This window comes from Stegostoma tigrinum, chromosome 8 (assembly GCF_030684315.1).
Source record: "Stegostoma tigrinum isolate sSteTig4 chromosome 8, sSteTig4.hap1, whole genome shotgun sequence".
Taxonomy (NCBI): domain Eukaryota; kingdom Metazoa; phylum Chordata; class Chondrichthyes; order Orectolobiformes; family Stegostomatidae; genus Stegostoma; species Stegostoma tigrinum.
Window position 1 is genome coordinate 73,477,634 of NC_081361.1, and position 22,711 is coordinate 73,500,344.

General features: G+C 40.0%; 1 protein-coding gene across 1 annotated transcript; it reads right to left on the reverse strand.

Annotated features, from left to right (window-relative positions):
* Positions 1-5,581: 5,581 nt before the first annotated feature.
* Positions 5,582-22,427, reverse strand: plk3 (polo-like kinase 3 (Drosophila)). The gene is made up of 15 exons (XM_048538955.2): positions 22,197-22,427; positions 19,587-19,694; positions 16,258-16,374; positions 15,833-15,962; positions 14,264-14,351; positions 13,761-13,856; positions 12,855-13,053; positions 12,022-12,151; positions 11,205-11,314; positions 10,176-10,272; positions 9,398-9,481; positions 8,598-8,766; positions 8,157-8,286; positions 7,778-7,894; positions 5,582-7,391 (listed from the first exon to the last, which is right to left on the reverse strand). The coding sequence occupies exons 1-15, from the start codon at positions 22,332-22,334 to the stop codon at positions 7,212-7,214; spliced, it is 1,893 nt and encodes a 630-aa protein (XP_048394912.1). The 5' UTR covers positions 22,335-22,427; the 3' UTR covers positions 5,582-7,211.
* Positions 22,428-22,711: the final 284 nt, after the last annotated feature.

Genomic DNA, 22,711 nt, shown 5'->3' on the forward strand with positions numbered 1-22,711 from the left:
TGTCCAGAAGTTGTGGTGTGCACTGGCTCAACAGTAATTTTAGGCACCCCCACTTTACGTAGGGATGCTGCTTAGCTTTAAATAAAAACTGGACAAACTGTGGATGCTGTAAATCAGAAAGAAAAACGGAAGGTGCTGGAAAAGCTCAGCAGGTTTGGCAGCAACTGAAGAAAAAAAATCAGTGTTAACATTTTGCGACCAGCGACTCTTCCTCAGTTCTGACTCTGAACCCGAAACGGTAACTGACTATTTTTTTCCTTCACAGATGCTGCCAGACCTGCTGAGGTTTTCCAGCAACTTCTGTTTTAATTGCTGCTTAAGTTTAACTGACCACACTCCTCCAAGTCAGTCAGTCATTATTAGACAACTAACAGACAGATCTGACCAAAATGTGTCCAGTGAGTGCAGGCATTTTGTCCAGCAACAAGACAATGTGAACAGGAGGCTATTTATCTCCTTCAGCAGCTCATTCATTCAGTTCAAATCATGGCTGATCTGCACCTCAATTCTATTTAATCAGCTGGAAAATAATGCATGGAAAAAGGAGTTGAAGAAAATTTATTATCAATTAATAAAAGAATAATGAGCTTTTTTGTACACTATTCTTTTCTATCACTTGTCCATTTCAATTTGGTTATAAGATCCACACGTTTACCCAAAGCAGATTAAAGGAGATAACTTAAGTTGTCAGATTTACTTCTGTTATGCTGAGATTACTTTATCACTGTGTATGTAAGATCTAAGTGAAGACTCAACATTTTTGATAGAAAATAAATCTAAAGAGGACTATAATTTTATAAATTGATCTTAGTTACACTTAGCATTGCTTGAAATAAACCTATTTCTCTAAAGATGGAGAAATGGCACTGACCAATGCTTTACTATCAGCTGCCTTCTCATCAGAATTGAGACTTTAATAATTATCCTTCACAACTCAACTTTAGACAAGACTCCTGCTCCAAATTCAAAATCAATGTGTATGCCAGCAGAGTAAACACTACAAAGAGAAGAGACTTAAAATTAGCAGCATTAAAATCAGGAGAGGAAATTGACACAAATATATTTTAATCCACAGAAGAATAGGAGCCCCACATGACAGAAATAACAGCAAGCAGACAACTGAAGATTTAGAAATCGGAAACAGAACAGAATATAGTTCCAACGTACAGGTCAAGCCCCACAGATGCTGTCAGACTTGATCAGAATTCCCAATATTTTGTTTTTGTAATAGAGTTGACATTGGGTACAGCCTGCTTCAAAACTAAAAGTACTGACCATGAATTTTCTGGATTGCATGACAAGAAATTATGCTGTCAGTTACACCAATTTCTACAATCTTGCCCATGGATATGTATCAAAATTTCCAGTGGAGTTAATTTAGACCATGAACAAAATATAAAATATGCATTGATACAGCATCATTAACCTGCAAATTATAATGCAAGTGTAAATATAGTAGGTTACTTTGTTATTTGTCTTGAGCTTTAAATTTTGAACTTTGGTCTGTGTTTTCATGGTGCTTCAGGTCAGTGAAGAATAAGAAAATGAAATCCTCCTGAACCCCAAAATGTGGGATAGCGTTATATTCTGTTGATTCACTTCCAAGTTAATAAAATGAGAAAAAAAACATGAAGGAAAGCATTTCTTTAGTATTTTCTTGAATGTATTACTTGAAATAATTGTACATGTTCACTTAACTGGCACATATTCCACCATAATCTGCATCCTATATAAACAATCTAATTTTAACTTCTACAATATTTATGGAGTTAACTATAACCTCAAGTCAAAAATCTCAGTACAGGGAGGCCATTTGGCCCATGAAACACAAGTTAGCTCTTTGGGTGGATTAATCCACACTTGCTCTTTCACAGCTGTACTACAACCTTCCCCCTTCAAATATTCATCAAATTCTCTTAAATGTGACTTCAGAATCTGCTTTCACTTTCATAATGGTAACTTGAATGGACAGCATGGTGGCACAGTAGTCAGCATTGCTACCAGCCTAGGGCGACTGTGTGGAGTCCAAAGATGTTCAGGTCAGGCTGATTCATCATTGTAAATGCACGGTGACAGGGACAGGGCTGGGTGATCTTCAGAGAATTTGCTGTGGATTTGACAGGCCAAATAATCTCTTTCCCCAGAGAGATTCTGTAAGGCCATGTTCCCTTTGGTGAAACAAAAAGCTAGCTAAATTTGTTTTGCTGCTTAGTCAGAAATATTCTTTTGAATTAAACAAACTCAAACAATTTTTGTACCTTAGTCATTAACCACCTGTAACAACAACACTAGCAATCTACCATTTTATAAATCGAGGGGTTATCAAACTCCCTGACCAAGCTACGCAAATGGGAAGAGCTGTACTAATAAGTGAGATTTGGCAGTAAGTTCCAGGTGAAACTGTTTGGATTTCTAGTGCACATTTCAAGCAACTCTAAAATAAAAAAAGTTTGAAATACCCCTTTCAAAAATCAATTCAAAAGGCTTTGTACGTGAACTATTGCATAAGCATTCTCCAAATTGTTTTGTTTAAAAGTACAGAAATGTAATAAGCTCACCACAATCTTTTCTTGAAAATAAACCCCACGTTGCACCAGACTGTCTGATACATTTTCAATTGTAAAATTGGTAGCACAAAATATGCAGTTGAGGCAAGAACCCATATTGACTTCATTGACAAATAACTTGTGGCCTTTTGCAACAGGTTGTTGCATGACTGTCAGTTAACAAAGAACAAAAAGAGAAAAACATTACATGTTCAGTTAATGGGTGCTTGCTGCTAAATTAATAATTTGAGTCAGGCCAGTGCAACCGATCCAATGTTGAAATCCACATTTCCAGCAAGCACCACTTATGACAGTTGTCCTAAACCTATGAATGACAAATCAACTGGAAAGCAACATTGGCAGAAGCCCAAGAGCTAGTGTCTGCATTCTTCTTATACTGTTGAGAAACAAATTCATACAAACGAGAAAATATGCTCTTTGACTCAAGTACATTTCAAAGTCTGACATCCTCATCACCATTTCATTAAAAAACCTTTCGCTCAATGCCAGCAACCACCTCAGGAGCACAAACTTTAGGTTTATCCCTGAAAACCCTGCACTAATCAAGTTAGAACAAAGTGAATACTTTTGCCATCTTTCCAAAAGGAAAAGGGAACTTCAGGCCCAAGGACCTACTAGCATGAAGGGGAAAAGAGTTAGCATTTTGGGTCCAGTGACTCCTCTTCAGAGCTAATGGTGTGCACTCCAGTTGAGGGTCACCAGACCTGAAACATTAACACTCTTCTCCTTCACAGATGCTGCGAAACCTGCTGAGCTTCTCCAGCAACTTTCTGTTCCTGATTTACAGCATCTGCAGTTCTTTTGTTTTTTAAACCTACTAGCATGGCCAAGAGGTATAAATGGCAGCAAAAGATAAACTGCTTCAATGAGAAATTTTCTTGCTTGTATCTCTACAAAGAATAAACTTGAGATACAGCATATGCCAGAATAAAAAGGTGAACAATGTTATTTTTGTCTTACAGTTAGGAAGTAAACTGAGAATTGGAGGCCTTAAAAGGAAGGGAAATAGTAGTACTTGGAATGCAAGTCTTAGTGTCAGTGTCATTGTTACATGAACGGGGAGGCTACAGACACTACATTTTTAAAAAATATATAAAAAAGAGAGATACTAAAATAGGTGAAGTGGGGTGGGGAAGTTAAAAAAAACAGACTGGCGAGATGATAAAGTTTACAGATGGACATTGATTGGCTAGGAGAATGGGCCAGCATCTGATAAATGGAGTTTAAAAATGTGGATAAATGCAAGGTCACCCATTTTGGTGGAAAAATAAAATGGTAAATTGTTTAAATCTTATTTCGATTTAAAGTGCTAGTGCAGAGGGATCTGGGTGACCTTGTGTATGAGTGACAAAGTGGGTATGCTGTATCTGCATACAAGAAAGGAAAATGGAATTTTGGCATTTATTGCCAAAAGACTAGGTTATGAAAGTAGCATGGTTACCATTATATAGACTGAGATTTGGCAGCAGGAGTAGCAGGTCTAGTTTTGGTCCCCTACATGGAGGGAGGTGGTGTCAGCATTGGAGGCAGTTCAGAGATTCACCAGGTTAATTCAGGGATGAAACTGCTTTTGGCCAAGGAGCTTTTGAATAGAGATAATGGGAACTGCAGATGCTGGAGAATCCAAGATAACAAAGTGGGAAGCTGGATGAACACAGCAGGCCAAGCAGCATCTCAGGAGCTCAAAAGCTGATGTTTCGGGCCTAGACCCTTCATCAGAAATGGAGGATGGAGAGAGGATTCTGAAATAAATAGGGAGAGAGGGGGAGGCAGACCAAAGATGGATAAGGAAGATAGGTGGAGAGGAGAGTATGGGTGGAGAGGTAGGGAGGGGACAGGCCAGTCCAGGGAGGACAGACAGGTCAAGGGGTCAGGCTGAGGTTAGTAGGTAGGAAATAGAGGTGCAGCTTGAGGTGGGAGGAGGGGATAGGTGAGAGGAGGAACAGGTTAGGCAGGCAGGGATGGCTGGCCTGGTTTTGGGATGCAGCAGGGCGGGGAGTGGGGGGAGGTGGGTAGATTTTGAAGCTGGTGTAATCTGCATTGCAGCCCAATGGTATCAGGGTTCCCAAAGCAGAATGAATTGCTGTTCCTGCAACCTACGGGTGGCATCATTATGGCCCTGCAGGAGGCACAGGATGGACATGTCATCTAAGGAATGGGAGGGGGACTTGAAGCGGATAGCTTGGGCTCATACTCAGGAGTTCAGAAAGGGGAAAAATGGAGATGGAGATGTATAAAAACTCGGGGGGGGGGGGTAGAAAGAAAAAAAGAATTGAGAAGGTGCTCATTGAACAGTGGATCCTCTTGTTCAAAAGTTGTCCCAAAAATAGAACAAAAAAGGGGCAAAAATAAAAAACAAACATGGGGACAGGGACCTACTCCTGAGGATTGGGAATCTATGGAACACACTGCTCCAGGAGTTCAGTGGAGGCAGAAATCAAGATTCTGATGAAAAGCAGGATTCAAAAAAGGGAAAAAAGGGCTACAGGGAGAAGGAAGCAAAGCTGAGACCAGTACCAGATCAACCATTATCATATCAATTGGTACAGGGGACTCAAAAAAGGCTGAATTGCCTACTCCCACTAATTCCTAATTGTTAAATGGACATAGCACAGCATACCATGAAAGAAAGTCAAGCAGATAAACTGGAACAGGCCAGGCAGGGAGATTTCTACTCCATTCCTCAGTGGAGTGAACCCCAAAAACAAAACACACAAACAACCTATTATGTATTCTTCATCTGGTCAGGAAATTTCCCTATGCTGATTCTCAATTTTTCTAGTCATTGGGAAAAGGGGTTACACGAGATGGGCTAGGGAATCACAGATGCTGCAAATCTTGGTCTTCTCTTCAACCACAAACCACCTGGATGCTCAGAGCAAGTTACACATCCACATGATTTGCATGTATACTTGAAAACTGTAACAATCCATTGGCATGAAACATGAAAACAAATAGGTTTGAAGGAAAAAACAAAACAACTTTATTTGATAATTTAAAAAATCTTACAACTCATTTTTCACAATTTCAGTTGTATGGTTATCCTTAAAAACAAGGAAATAAATAATAAATACAAAAATAAATAGGCTCATTCAGTACTTTCATGAACATAAATAAGACCAGATTTATTAAATACTTTTCAAATCTACAGACAGAGGCATAAAGATAGGAATGAGCTGAACATTAGGATGTAAGTCGTCAGTTGAGCCACCTTCCACACTACCCTGAAACAGCAATTTAAGTTTTCCAATTTATAAATTTTCTTTTGATATGGAAGAAAGTTTAGGAACACCACACTAAGATTAGAGCTAAGGTGGTTCTGGGCTTAGGGTGGTCTTCCTTCTCCCAACTATCAAAAAAAGGCAAAAGAAAAGTTTGCAGTCAGTGAAGTAGTTAAGATAGCTAAATAGCCTGGATACAATTGCCATTTTTTAGATTGTGGCAAATGTCTCAGTTTAGTAGTGCATACAAACATGGAATCACAATTCCATTATATTAAATAAAAAAGTTACCTTAAACCGCATATCTAGTTTGTATGGAATCAGAACACAGGCTGGTCATAGCCAAAGCTGCCAACCTCTTCCCTTCCAACCCCACACAAAAAAGGGCACTATTGGTGAGCAGACTGCTGTTGCCAAATCTCTAAAATCTAAAGACAAGCACTAGAAAAAAATCCAAACCTTCATAAAAAGGCCATTACACAGGTGGATTAAACCAGGATTTTCTTTGAAATAAAACCAGTTTTGACCATTTTCAAAAAAGAAACATTACCAAGTTGAAATGTACAGCCTTTGGTTAAGAAAGGTAGGACAGTTTGCTTTCATAAGAGAAAAAATAAAACATCGCTCATGGCACCAAAGAAAAACAAACAAGAGAAGATCGATCAATTCTGGCCTATCCAGATCCTGGTTTAGTGAACTAGCAATGGAGTGTGCATTTATACTGCATTCCATCTGCAATAAATCATACACCATTCCCACTGTTTGCATTTTCAACATAATCTGACCCAAGTCAGTTTTGAAATGGTTCTGGGCCCACTGCATTCTGCAAAACATTCTTACCAAGATAGAGGAAGCAGCGTTTTCTAAAAGCTGAAGACCTAGCAAACTCAAAAAAGGAGTCACTTGTTAAAGATCAAGGCAAGCTTGCCTTGAGGGGAAGGGGGAAGGGGAAGGGGAAGTAGGGGGGGGGAGAAGGAGAAGAAGATCACAAGATTTGGTTTTCCATTCAGGAGATTGAGACAAAAGTCAAAAAGCCACTAAAACATAGCTGCACTGGAGCATAAACTTAAAATTTAAAAAAACAAACTGATTTCAAGGTAGTAATTAAGAAGCTGTGGCAAATTTCACAACCCACAGAAATTCTTCAAACTCTCTAGCATTGAGGGAGTGGAAAACAAAAAAAATAACTTCAATAACAGCTCACGTGTGCTAACACATTCTTCTCATTAGTGACATTTAAACAGACGCAAGATTATAAACCACCAATAGTTCGACTTTAGATTCCACTCCTCCAAACTAAACAGCAGCTTTTCTTGCCAATTGTTCAATTTTTGCACCTTGTAAAAGTCCTTAGTAGAGGTAATGCTATTTTCCTCTCCTCTTCAAGAGAGGAATCGATTCGTACGTGGTTTGCCTTCTGTTGCTACTGCAACAGTTTCAGTGTGTATGTCAGACGATGGTACAGTTCTTGTGAACAGCCCAGTTCCATTATAGTACTCAGTTTGTATGTGCAGGCAACACGCTCTTTGTTGATGTAAGTAAGTAGATAAGAATGGTCAGCTTTGCACAGAATGAGCTTTGTGTGATCATGATAAAAGTTAACCTGTTAACAAGGGGTAAAATGTTACTGCTTTATTTCAACATTATTCATGTACAAAGTTCAATTATTCCAATCCAGGGGGGGTGGAAGTTAAATAGAAATCATGAGACATTAGACTAGACAGATTACAGTGCTCACTGTTTTAGAGCAGGACTTCCTCCCCACAATGTCAACATGAACAAGTATTTATTGACATTTACTGGGCCAACCGAAGAAAATGTTAAGATTCCCTTGGCCCAAGAAAGGAAGAGCGGTATATTTAAGATTTATGATACTGAATGACAAATTTAAGTGTACAGATCAAACAGGGGGAAATTGGCTAAGGTAGGGGCATCTGATAGCTACTAACTAGAGATTGACTACATTTAAAATCTGAAAAACAAGGTTACCTGTAAAGTACCATTGTTGAACAGCATTAATAGGGAATGATCAGTTTTAACCCACTGCAACAGGAACAAAGATGGATCGTGACAGTCTTCAAGGAATGTCCTGGGCAAGTCGCCTCCCTGCAAAAAAAAAGTGTTAAAATTCTCCTGTGCAAACTTCAAAAAGGCAAAAAAATGATTAGTGCATTGAAAGGATCATGCTTTGCTAAAAATGTTTATTTAAAATTACATGACATGAATCTAGGCAATTTACAACTTAATTCAGTTTAAGAATTTCAATTGATTAGAAACTTTAACCACAAGGTGGGGGAGGGGGGAGAAAATGTGTTAAAAATGGATGTGCTGTAGTTTTGGTGTGATATCAAGGCTGTGCATTACTCACCTCCATCAAATTTTCTTCCATGTAATTGGCAAAATATAGGACAACTGCCATCTGTTTCACTAGCTGCTCTGGAATTGCAGAGGCAGAGAAGGAAAAATGCTGGTGGTTATTGAGGTAATAAAACACACTCCTGTGAAAAGAGGGAGGGGAAAAATTTCAGTTTCTGGGAAAATCATGCTTTAAGTAAATTCAACACAGACATGACAAAGCAAAAAAAAACTTCAATTTAAAAATCTAAAAAACCAGAAAGTTACAAGCTACAAAAAGTTGGGGTGTATAAAAGAGATTCAACAGATTAGAGGGAAGTTAGATGCTAGCAACATGACATGGCTAACATTTACATGCATTTTATTAGATGTTCTGCACATGGGCTGGATAGTTAAGAGTTTGCTTAAGTCTTCTGCAAGGGGTTCACATTTGAAAATAAGGAATGGAACTCACCTTCTGTCAGGGGAGAGACCCATATGAGTTCCATCATTGAACAGTACACCAATACTGCGATTAGATAACTGATAACCAAAACCGTATTTATTGGAGTAATCAACCCATTTGGTAACCCACAAGAAGGGCTTGGACCTATGCAGACTATGTCCAACTGGGTTTTTTTTCACTGCAAGAGAGAGAGAGAGAGAGAGAGAGAGAGGACAAAAAAAATTAGTAAGTCTAGGCTAATGAAAATGCAAGAGAAGCAATAAGGATTTTATCTAGCTGGGTAGCTTTTGGTTTTAGTATCATTTGTCAACTGGATATTTAGGGGAAAAGAATTCAAGCCCACACAAGCACCAAGCTAGAATAACACTTTCAGTGCATCACTCCCTTGTGACTACAAAGAGGTTCCCTTAGACCTAGAAGGAACAAGTGTTTCTTGGCAAACATTTCTCAAATCAATTTCATGAATAAGAAATTGTATTAAATGCCAGTAGGTTTCCGACTTGTGCAATTACTGCCAATTTACCTACAAAGGAAGTACCCTTCAAACCAATTTACTGGCTATAACATTTTAAATTGAAGGATAAAGGCCTTCTTTCTAGGAGGATATTTGAAAACTTGACCATCCTGCAAGTGAAATATCTCAAATGGAAGATACTGCAAGGAAAAGCGTCTCTTATTTTCTTATGGAGAGAGCGCGCGCGCAAGAAAAAAAGAGAGCACGAGAGTGTGGTGAGAAAGAAAAAGAGAAAGAGGGACAAAATTCATTACATTGAGATTTTAATCCACTGGCTTCCAAATAAGAAAAGTACCTGATGGCATGGCTGAAAGACAGCTTTTGAGAACGTGGGAAGCAGCATCTGCCATTTGTTGAGCTATGGATCCATCTTCAACAGCTACAAAACAAGAGTACTTAACATTCAGGATACATTTCATCTAACATCCATAGACAGACCATTGCTGAATATTAGAGCAAACTGGCAGATTAAAAAGGTAAAGTTGCCAATAGTTTTAGCTGACCATAGGGCTGCTCCCACTGTGGAATGATGGCTTAACTGGATGGCTCGCTGCACCCAGGAAAAGGGGAAAAGAGGGGACCTCTGCTGGCAGAGATTGAACCCATGTTGTTGGCATCACTCTGCATTGCAAACCAGCTGTCTAGCCAGCTGAGCCAAGATTGTACAGCACTAAAATAAGCCCTCTCACCAAATTGGTTCAACATGATCATAAAGGCAAAAATGTTTATTTACCCCCAAGTTTGTATCATTGGAGAGGGAACACATGGTGTCCATCAATGCTCAACTTCTTTAACAGGTGGGTACTGTTTGGGGGGGGGAGAGAAGGAAAGAGTATATAGTCCTTTATTTCCCCCTACAATTCCATTTTATTTAGTCCCTTCCCATGCTCCCTTCCCCACCCACACTTGATTGCACTCCTTGTAATAGGTTTTGCATGTAAGGTTTCCAATGAGCTACCTAGTGATTTGTTGGTGGTTAAAAAACCAAACAAACAGGATTTGGTGGTGGGAAAGTTAAGTGTGCAAGAGCACATCTGGATACAGAAGGGGATTTAAAAAAATGACCAACTCACTTTCATAGTTGGCACCTCCTGGTTCAGTGGTTAACTTTGAATCTTTTTCTGTTCCTCTGGAAAAGGTGTTTGCAGTTTGGCCAGTGGGAAGTGTATGCTAAAAAGATTAGAACATTATTAATATGCATAAATAAAAAGGTTCAAGACTTCTTCAGGAACAGAGAGACTGAGCAAAGTTAATTGTTATACTAATATTTTGTTCACATTCTGGAAGCCATGTTATCGCTGTCATTAAGGACAGCATCTAGGTGTGAAAAAGTTTATCACAAGAAGTGTTTGCACAGAAACCAAAAATACGCATGATGAAGGGATTTATGCAAGAACAGGAAACAAACTGCTTGCAACACAGTTTGATCAACAGTTAAATAGGTTAAGTTCAAAATGCAGGAAGCCACAATGATTCCAACATAAAAAAGGAACGCATTTCCTTCATCTCCTTCTGCATATCAAATTTTCTATGAGTCATTCTGACCTCAAGAACATCAGTTTTGCATTTGACATTTGTCATTGTAACTGTAATAATTGCAGATTTTTTTTAAAAATAAGTGTACTGTCATAGGAATTGCATCCAGCTACTTGTTACTTTCCAGTTCAGACAAAAATGATGCCAGGGTGTGCCAAAATTGGATTTTGGGCTTTTGCATTTGAAGTGCAAAAAATATGCAAATATACTATTAATGCAATACAAAAGAAACAGTTAAGGAAGCTGGGAAAGAGATGTGGGTGGGGGGGGGGGGGGGGGGGGGGGGAGAAGAGAAAAAAAATGGAAGGCCTGAATGGACAATTGAGCTAAGACAACTCCAGAATGGAGCAAAGCAAGAATTAAACCATTTGAGAAGTAGGACTTGTTAGTTCCATTAACAAAAAATTATGGACATAAGGGTATTAGACTACAAAAAGAAAAGTCTAGCATTTGACCAAAGTCTGTGTTTCTGGAAAAACAAAAAGGAAATGGAGGACTTTATTAACTTTGAAATGGTGGCTAGAACCAAGTTACTGGGGAAGATTTATAAAGTGCAAACTTTTTACCTCCGTTGCATTCTCAGTTTTATAACTGGTCTGTCTGTGGATGGAAGTCTTTACAAGATCTGCAGCAAGCTTGGAAATATCATCCTTTTCCACACAAGTGGTTTTAGTATCTGCAATCCAGACAGGCAAAGTTTTAGGCCAAAGAAAGAATAAAAACTACACTAGGTAATTTATTTAGTATAAATTGTAAGAGATTGCTGTGTGGAACATAGTGCTTTGCTTAGAGAATCTGAGACCAAGCCAAGTTATGCTATTACAGCAAGGAACAAGATTCACCAGATATCTGCAGAAATACTGATGATTTTTTGGCCGGGGGGCGGGGGGTGGAGAGAAGGTGTGGAAAGGTTTTCATCTAGTGCTAAAGAATTTCCACAGCAAGAAATACCATGATGATCCCTATAACTTGAAAAAAAGTTTTGTAATCTGGAGTCTAGGCGCAAGAACCAAATGATTTTTCCAAAGAAGGAACAAATTACAACATCTTTACGGAATAAAGATTATGCAGCATAGACAAGATTAAAGAAGTTTTAGTGCACAGTTACTGCAATTTAAGTTACAAGCATGTGATAGGAGAGGATAAGTATAGTCATTATATTTCTAAAGTATATGAAAAGACTATTAAGTGACTGAGCTAAAGTATAAAGATAATTTGATGCTCGGAACACAGCTTTTTGCTTTGCCCATCAGCCACTGTTCCTATTAACAATCCAAGAGCAGCAGGATTGCAAGGCTACAAACAGCCAGCAAATCAGATTAATGGATAATTGTTAAAAAGTGACTAATTTTAGCAGCGTTATAAAGTGGTCACATCACTAACCTTTTGACTTTTGTTTCCTAAAAAACAAAGCTTCGGTAAATTTTCTCAGAAGGTTTTTAGTGGGAGCTGGGACATTCAGTTCCGGAACCATTAAGCAGCTGCTTGGATGGAGCACATCAGGTATAAAGCCCTGCACGCCAAAAACAACCTTGATTAAAAGTGTTACCTGCAAACATTACATTTCAAAAACATAAACCAGAACCAAATACTCTAGCTTGTTTATGTGGAGTATTTAAATATATCATATTAAAATGGCAGAGAACATTGTAAAGGACTGAGCAAGTGGCTTACTTCTGTTCTCGGTTCACATGCATACATGTTTACTTTCCCCCCCCCCCCCCCCCCCCCACCTCCACAAGATACTGAAGTAACCAAAGATCCTATTCTTCAAAATGGCTTGTTTCCAGTTGTTAATTCTGCAATAGAACTCAATATTCACAAATATGAGTAGCCCAGGTGACAATGGCAGATGAATTTCTTTTGCAAACTAACACTTCACTTAAGTTTGTGAAAAAAAGGGTACAGGAATTACAGCTCCAAAGTTTTCACCTTGAGGCAAATCCTCCCACCCCCATCCCATGTTACTATCAATATAAAATTATGCATTAGAGATTGGAGGAAAGAAGTATTGCAAAGCAATTGTAGCAAGACAAGCTCAAAAAACAAAGTGTAGTCTCTCAACAGTTTAAAACAAAGCATCTGGCGACAGTAGACTATTGATATTCAGTACTGCTGGGTGTTCAAATTGGAACCAGGCAAGTCCATTGTTTCTCTCTGCCCGCACTGCCTCAAAAACCCACATACAGTCATCCCGATCTGGGAAGCATTCTTACTTTTGTGAAAAAGTCATGCTGCATAATTGCATCTAGGGTAGGTCTTTGTTCTGGGTTCTTCTTCAGGATGCTACTGACAAGATCCTTTGCAGCAACTGAAAACGAGGATGGCATGCTGTACTCAACTGCTCGAATGCATCTGTAGGTGTCCTTGAGGTCAGAGGTCTCAAATGGAGGCCGCCCAGACAACATTGTGTACCTATGAACAATGGAAAACTGTTCAATATCCCAGAATTCCAACAGCAATATCCTCCTCAGATTTAAAAGCTGCATGCAAAACTGACTGTAGGAGAAGCAAAGCATTTTACAATTACACTACAGATTGCAGTTGAGATTCCATGGCTTTAAAATTGAAGTGCGAAACATCAAGTTTCACAAGAGATTAAATTTAAGGGTTACGTAAGAACTTTGATTAGATACAGATTTTCACAAAGTGATCAGCAATTCCTCCAATTGATAGTTAGAGGTCTGAAAGAACAAGGATCAAGCTGTCAAGATACAAGAGCACCAGTGGCTGCTTTACAAGAAGAGTGCTCTTTGCGTGATAAGCAACAAGGAAAGACTATTGGTGGGTTTTGTGCACGTTGAGCCAAACTACAATGCACACCGTGCAATGCTCCAACTTAAGTTTAGATAAATGGCACACACAGAGCTAAGTCAGTCAGGGCAGATCTGTGTTTGCTGGAGCTTCCTCACATTTCAGGCTCAACATCACTACTAACTGAAGTTTAACATCAGCATGGAGGCTTCATACGCAGGAAGTAGTGGTTTTGTCATCACTACAAACGAACCCCGTGCCTGCTCCAAGTTGATCAACATCTGTTTAAAAATAGCCTTGATTGTTTATAGTGGTTTGCCACTTTTTCCATACCTTCTGATTGCTATACAAACAAAAAGTAAACTTACATTACACAGCCTAAAGACCAGATGTCAGCCTCAGGACCGTGACCCTGTTTGTTTAGTACTTCAGGTGCCAGATAGTTTGGAGTACCACAGACAGTCCTGAAAAAGAAGCAAGGCTGAATATTTTAATAAGAACAAGTAGTTGTCAAGCTAGTTTCGGAGTAGCTCAAATCTAGCTTAAAAAGTCAGCCATCCAACCATAAAGCAAATCCAGTTAATGAAGTCTCTCCCTCTGCAGAGCTTAGATTTTTCTTCTTGAGTTAAAGGCCTAAAAAGGGTGCTTTAGGTCCAGCATTAATTATTCCTAGATCAAAGAACTACCATATGCAAGATCCGTGCTCCAACTGCATGTCCTAGTTTCACAGTTTACCAACTCCCTTGTACTACTGATCAATTGTACATACATGGAGTTGGCTAATCTTTCAACCTCCTTCCAACAGCCCCAAATCTGAAATCATAATTCCATGCAACTTTAAGTGTTGCATTTATTTTAATGGATTACACACCTCTTCCTCTGGTCAACTGGTAGAAGCTTAGTTGCCAAGCCAAAATCTCCAACTTTCACTTCCATGTTCTCGTTAACAAAGAAATTCCCTGTATAGAAGTAAAAAGAGAAAGGCTTGAAGGAAGAAAGCAAATCATGGTGAAGTTACATTTATTCTAAAAACAGATTTAGTGCCCAAGATCTGCCTCAGTTGAGGACAAAAATATTTATCTCCTCAGCAAAGGCAATTAGATACTGATTTCTCTTTTTAATATGTGGCCAGAAAATACAAGAGGTATCTTGATCAATGGGGTGATGTGTGGCAGATGGAGTTTTAATTTGGGAAAAAAATTAGGCTGATTTTGCCAAAATGCAATGCAATTGTAGAATTGAAAAGTCAGGCCCTTGGTAGTGTTGGCAAGCAGAGCCCTAGGGTGTCAGACCCTTCTGGTGAAGGGTCTAGGCCCAAAATGTCAACTTTTGTGCTCTTAAGATGCTGCTTGTCCTGCTGTGTTCATCCAGCTCTACACTTTGTTAGCTTGGATTCTCCAGCATCTGCAGTTCCCATTATCCCGAGGGTTTCAGGTCCCTAGTTCTTTAAAATTTGCATCACAAGTAACAGTGTGTTAAGGCAGCATTTAGCATGCTTGCCTTCATTGCTCAATGGATTGAGCATAGGAGTTGAGATGCCATGTTGATGAGGCTGTTCTGGAGCTGTGTGCACAGTTCTGGTTTGCTCTGCTATCAGAAGGATATCATCAAGGTGGAGAAAAAAAAAATTTAACCACATTTGAGTTATCAAGATAGGCTGGATCTTTTGTCCCCCCCGCTGAGTGTAGGATGTTGAGGGATGATATTATTGATACTTATATGAGGGACATAAAAAGGTTGGGGTGGTCAAAACTAGGGGCATATTTAAAAGAGGAAGAGGAAAACTATTTACAAAAGGACAAGAGGCAACTTCTACAAAAAAAGTGTGAAGTGTATGTGGAATGACTTTCCAGAGGAAGATTCAATTACAATGTTTAAAAAGATATTTGGATAAGCACATGAATAAGGAAGTGGGGTGGGGTTTGGAGGGATATGGAGAGAAAAAAAACAACAGGCCAAACAGACTAGCTTGGGAACATTAGCATGGAATAGTTAAACCAAAAGATCTGTTTCCACGCTGTATGATTCTAGTCACTGAAAAGGCAGGAGATGGGGACAGGATTTCCAGAAGGGATTCTCAGGTACAACATAGTTTTGGCTTAAAAAAACTAGTCACACGCATTCCATTACCTCACCCAAAATGGTCATTAGCTAGCCAAGACTGGTACCCAGGTGCATGCAAGGTGACACTCCTCCAGAACGGAGATGGAGACATGAAACAGTATAAACAATACAATGTTCTTTCTTTAAAAAAGGGGAGCATAAAAAAGTTCCTCATGCACATCTAGGCAGACATCAGGCCAATTTTGTACCGTCCAAGCTAGAAGCACTAAAGCTAACTGCACATACCTCACTTCAGCCTTCAGAACTTGAACCAATCACTTTAGAGAGATAAAAGCAATGCACCTAATCAGTCTGTAAGTCACTCGATTATACAAACCTAGCTTGAGATCTCTATGAAGAATATCCCGAACATGGAGGTACTTGAGGCCCAAGATAATCTGTCTGAGATAATACCGGACTTCTGGCTCTGTTAACGTTCTTCTTGTTTTCAAAATATGCGCTAATGACTGAAAGGCAACAAAATAGCACTAAGAAAATTGCAGATTCATCCCTTCACTTTATACTAACTGAAACCCAAGACAGAATCAAAAAGCCAAATACAAAGTGTTCAACTGATAAGTGAACAATATAAAAAGTAGCAAAGTTAATTTTTAAAATGTGAATTACATTTTCAATGCAATTTCAAATTCTTGCTGTGAGCAAATGAATTGGTGACGAAGTTTAGAGGATTCAAAAGTTTATGCACAAAGAACAAGTCAACCTACAGTAGCACAGACAGGCTGTCAACACAATTCTACCCACCTTGTGACTGCAGTGCTCTAGAAAGATATAAATATTTTCATCATCTTCAAAGTTATGGTAAAATTTCACTATGTGTTTATTGGACAGGGATTTATGGAGTTCAATTTCCTTTTCAATCTGTTAAGGAAAGTTTGAAAATAGTTCAGTCTTTTAGATTATAAAATCACAGCTCAAATGAAATGTTTCATGTTATATACGACTAATCCCAATGCCAGGTCACAACCACGTTAAGCCAAGATTCTCTGGCCCCTCGTGAGGTACACCTCAAAACTCCTGATGAGCTTCTGTTGAATGCCTAAAGTTGTCATACAAAACTGTTGCAAACAGAAGGCCATTCAACCCATCATGTATGTGCAGGCCCTTTTCAGAAGTAACCTGTGCACAGATACTCCCCTGCATTTCTCAAGATCTTAAAGATGTACACCTAGGTGTACTGAGTGGATGACCATTCTAAATCTCCATGAAGTCTGGAGCATCTTCAGTCAGTCAATTTGATTCACTATTTGATGTAGAAACAGCTGAAAGCACCTGAAGATCGTAAAACATTATGGATCCTTGACATTAGAATTGTCGGACTCTACACTGCAAAGAGCTATTTGGTCTGTTGAGTTTGCATTAATCCTTCTGAAGGGCTTCCCACTCTGGACTCAAGCTTCACCTCAAGTCATGCTGCTCCAGGGCAGCTAGACAAATGCTGGAATCTACCCAGCTATGCTAGAAGATTATCTATTCTCCATGTACTAGAGAAAAAAGCAGGATAAATCTAACTTCATGAATTACTGCCCTATCAGTCTCTTGATCATTAGTAAATTGACTTTCTTTTTTAGGGGCAGGGCTGGTATGGGGAGAAAGAAGCTGACAACAACAACACTTGGCTATAACCTGCGCAGCAATGCACACTTTGGGTTTACCAGGGCCAGTCAGCTCCTGGCCATGTTACAGCCTCTGCTCAGACATGAACAAAAGAACCAAATTCCAGGAGGCAAGCAAAGGGTGACTACACAGTGACTTACAGTGGTAAGTTGTGTGTGGAGTCAGATGAGATAGGGGGAAGCGCAAAATGAATATTTTTCAACAGTATTCACTCTAGAAAACGACAATGTTGTCGAGGAGAATACTGAGATACAGGCTACTAGACTGGGTGGGATTGAGGTTCACAAGGAAGAGGTATTAGAAATCCTTCAGAGGGTGAAGATAGATAAGTCCCCTGGGCCGGATGGGATTTGTCCTCGGATCCTCTGGGAAGCCAGGCAGGAGATTGCTGAGCCTTTGGCATTGATCTTGAACTCATCATTGTCTACAGGAATAGTGCCAGATGACTGGAGGATAGCAAATGTGGTTCCCCTGTTCAAGGAGGGGAGTAGAGACAACCCTGGTAATTATAGACCAGTGAGCCTTACCTCAGTTGTTGGTAAAGTATTGGAAAAGGTTATAAAGGATAAAATTTATAATCATCTAGAAAAGAATAAGTTGATTAGGGATAGTCAGCACGGTTTTGTGAAGGGAAGGTCGTGCCTCACAAACCTTATTGAGTTATTTGAGAAGGTGACCAAACAGGTAGATGAGAGTAAACCGGTTGATGTGGTGTATATGGATTCAGCAAGGTGTTCAATAAGGTTCCCCACAATAGGCTATTGTACAAAATGCAGAAGAATGGAATTTTGGGAGATATAGCAGTTTGGATCGGAAATTGGCTTGCTGAAAGAAGACAGAGGGTGGTAGTTGATGGGAAATGTTCATCCTGGAGACCAGTTACTAGTGGTGTACCGCAAGTGTCGGTGTTGGGTCCACTGCTGTTTGTCATTTTTATAAATGACCTGGATGAGGGCGTAGAAGGATGGGTTAGTAAATTTGCAGATGACACTAAGGTCGGTGGAGTTGTGGATAGTGACGAAGGATGCTGTAGTTTACAGAGAGACATAGATAAGCTGCAGAGCTGGGCTGAGTGGTGGCAAATGGAGTTTAATGCAGACAAGTGTGAGGTGTTACATTTTGGTAGGAGTAACTGGAAGACAAAGTACTGGGCTAATGGTAAGATTCTTAGTGGTGTAGATGAGCAGAGAGATCTCGGTGTCAATGTACTCAGATCCTTGAAAGTTGCCACCCAGGTTGACAGGGCTGTTAAGGCGGCATACAGTGTTTTAGCTTTTATTAATAGAGGGATCGAGTTCCGGAACCAAGAGGTTATGCTACAGCTGTACAAAACTCTGGTGCGGCCGCACTTGGAGTAGTGCGTACAGTTCTGGTCACCGCATTATAAGAAGGATGATGTGGAAGCTTTGGAAAGGGTGCCGAGGAGATTTACTAGGATGTTGCCTGGTATGGAGGGAAGGTCTTACGAGGAAAGGCTGAGGGACTTGAGGCTGTTTTCATTATAGAGAAGGCGGTTGAGGGGTGACCTAATTGAAACATAAAATAATCAGAGGGTTGGATAGGGAGAGCCTTTTTCCTCGGATGGTGACGGCGAGCACAGCTTTAAATTGAGGGGTGAAAGATATAGGACAGATGTCAGAGGTAGTTTCTTTACTCAGAGTAGTAAGGGAATGGAATGCTTTGCCTGCAACAGTAGTAGATTCGCCAACTTTAGGTACATTTAAGTCGTCATTGGATAACCATATGGACGTACATGAAATAGTGTAGGTTAGATGGGCTTGAGATTGGTATGACAGGTCAGCACAACATAGAGGGACGAATGGCCTGTACTGTCCTGTAATGTTCTATGTACACATGTCCCAACTTTCCAAAACCTACCGATCATCCACAAAGTACAGTGTGATGAAACTCCTTACTTGCCTCACTGCAGCTCCAATGCTGGAAGAAGCTGGACACCATCCAAGACCAGGGAACCCACTTGATTTTCAGTATGTGGTGCCATTCACTCCCGTCACTGCCAATGCACAGCAGGGTGCACTATCAACAAGACGCATGGCAGAACGACACTAAGGCTCCTCAGACAGTACTATCCAAACCTACAATTACAGCCACTTCAAAAGGACAAGGGCAGCAAATGCATTGCAGCATCACCAACTGCAAGTTCCTCTCCACGCCACCCTATTGACCTCAAAAATAAAACTGTTACTATTTCAAAAGTCCCAGAACTCTGCCTCCCAAATGAAAGACCTTCACAACCTGTACACTTCAAAAACATCTTACTCCACAATTCAAAAGAAAAACAACCCTCACTTCTCCGATCAGGCAAAACATACTTTCTCTTCAAGGAGGTTACAGCTTTAGGCCACAAGTGCATTCATGAGGGAACAACAAATTTTGGGGGGGGGGGGGGGGGGGAGGAGAAGATGCTGACAGATGTTGGACAAATTTGTTCTTACCTTCTCTTTTTGATGAGGCCTTGACACTCTGGAATGTGGAATAACTTTAACGGCATATATTCTGTTACTGGAGAGATCAGTCATTTCATAGCATCTTGCAAATCCACCCTGATAATTAAAAATAACTAAACTAGTAAGATTGCAAATCCAATGCCAACCTTTCCACACATCAAGTTGACCAACCCTCGATGATATGCACACGTGGAAGAACAGCAGCATTCTCAGAACGATCTAATGCATAATTCTGTACAAATCAAAACTGTTGATCAGGTGGGTACATTAAAACAGTTACCATTATAACCACACTGTTCAAACCAGCTACTCTGGAAAAGACAAAAGCTTTAACAAAACTAATCCACCGTACATACCAGACTGGATTACATAGCCCTTCTATGTCAGGAAGCTTGTTCATTTCAGCATTTGACTTTTGAACAATCAATACCCAAAAGTGATATTCCTTAAATAAAAAAGCCTCAGTTCCTAACGCAGCAATTGTACAGAAGACATTTCTACACAACCAAGTTTCCCAGGATGGGGAGTGGTTTGCTGTTGTTTTGCTCTCCAGTACTATTGGAGGAGAGGGCACGCACCAGAGACAGAAAAATAAAGTGATTGTGCTTTACTTAACCCCATGCTTCTGGTTCCCAATATTTAATACTGGTATGCACATCTAACAAAAACAAAACCACATCACTAACAACAGTTAATTTCAAACAAGTACTCATTTCAGTATCAAGTGTCAAATTATAATGTACATTTTTCCAATTCAGTAAATGCAGAAGTGTAGCTTGGATCAGGCAATAGGCTCATGTAACATGGAACAGTCAACAGCACTGTGCTAACATTTCAAGAGTCAGATGTGTTTTTTGTCTGATGACATTGACACCAAGACAACCTACGCTAACAGGCAGATTTGATGTCATTTAAGTGAATCATTTTTGACAAATCAGGGTACACAGTTCCAAACCATGAAGCTGGTGCAATCTGTCACTTTTAAAAATGACAAAGCAGTAATATTCAGACAGCCCAACAACCATTCGAGATAGCAGTTGACATTTCAGATATTATAGTCAATTAAGGAAAGATTTTAAATAAAATGACCATTTTCAAGTTTCCCTCCAGGCTAGAGTCTGATTTTCATTCCATTTCCTCCTCATTTGCACTAAATTTCATTTTGACTCAGGTAGATATACACAGGAATCTAAGAAAATAAGCCATTAAACTCATAACACAACCAAGTAAGACACTTGTGCCTAACCAGCTAACCCCCTCCCTTTTTTAATTCTTCCCTGGATTTCAAATAAAGTTATAACCAAAATCCCATTTACACTAAGTTAGGAGTAATTTTAAAACCTAACGTTTGTGAACATCCAATTCAAATGCACGACACAAAGTTAGACTTCGTTCTGATAATGCTCCCCAGGTGTATCTTAAAAAGTGTTGTAAACTGTTTCTAGAAAGATGTTATACAAATGCAAGTTGATATTAGTCACCCTCTAACTTCAGGTTCAGATCCAAGTAATATGACAGCTTACGGTCGAGACAAACCATGAGGCAGCTTAGTTATTTTTTCACCCAAGAGGCAGCCATGGCTAAACGTCTGGTACTACGCCAACAGGCATATTTTAAGCATTGCTCTTCGTGCTATATTTAAAAATGGAAGTGCTGGAAGGGGGTTTCCGCTTCCAGATACAGGAATTCAGCACACGTGGCAGTATAAGCTTGCTGGAAGAGAGGGGATGCAACTTTTCCTCAGTTTGGGCGACAAATCTCACTTGTCTATTTCCATATGGACGTGGAAAAGATTCTCAACCAACGCCCGAAAATAAACTCCGTTCCACCGCCCCGCAGAGATCATTCACATTAGGTCATGCGGAATCATGTGGATTCAGAACATTCGTCCGGCCAGAATCAATGAAACATAACCTCGGAGAACGATGTTCAGAACCCGCCCTCAAAAAAATCCACTCAAGTCCGTAAAGCCAGCGTGTGTCCATTGAGAAATTAAAGCGTAGAACAGTAAAGATGAAACGGAGTGCTGATAATTAGAAGCTTCGACTGACAGGCAGGCTGTGTGCACTAGACACCTGGCTATTTAATAATGAAGTGCAGTCAACTGGAAAGCTTCAGCTATAACGACCATGTATAACTTGTTCGAGGAAAGTGACAGCTTTTTGAAAAAAAACTATGCTCATCGTCGTTTTAGTCACGCAAGAGTCCGTTATTTGTACAATTATCATCTGAATTCAATCTTAGATATAAGAAAAATCAATACCCGCTTCGTTGAATGTACATGTAAGTGATTTAGCAAAGTGAAGGTCATTACAAACGTTTTAAATAGAAATACTCTCATGAAACCTTTGTTCTACAGATAACCATCATCTCACCTGCACTCCAAGCACGGAATTCAGAAAATTAAATAAACAGCATCCAGAAGTGGGCGAGAACCGTTCACAAGTCAAACAGAACCCGCAAACTTTGCCCTTGGGGCAAAATAAAAAGGACATATGCGTATGGTTTTAAAAAAGAGACACGACACTGCACTGCAGCACGCACCTCTAACCTGCTTTACTATGAAGCAAGAGGTTTTCTAATAGAGCTGTCGCGTACCTTTCCGAGCAGCCGCCCTCGGCAGTAACATTTGCCGGTCTTGGGAGCGGTAACCATCCGGCACAAATCCTTTCCCTCCCGGGCAATTTTAGGGTGAAGACAAACAGCATCCGAAGCTTTTGGAACGTCCGAGGTCATGGTTTAAAGGACTACAACTGACAGCAATAGATAGATGTTTTTAAAAGCCCCCAGCTGCAGCAGCAGTAATACCTGCTACTGGTCAGCCGAAACAATGAGAGCAGACACGTGGCCAGGGAATCCCGGGCGCTACTTTATATCGCGGGTCTTCGCCGCCTGACGTCACAATGGTAGGATACCCCATTGGGGCGGGGTTTACACCGCAGACTGCACTCTGATTGGTCCATACGTCAGTGGGGGTAGCGCCGCTCGCTGGTGAATGTGGTGTATGGCAAGCCCTGCCGTCTTGTGGCTGAAATAGAACAACATGAAGTTTCCTCGCCCCGCCTCGGTCAAGAGGCAAGAAAATGGGACCAGCGCTAGATCATTGACAAAGA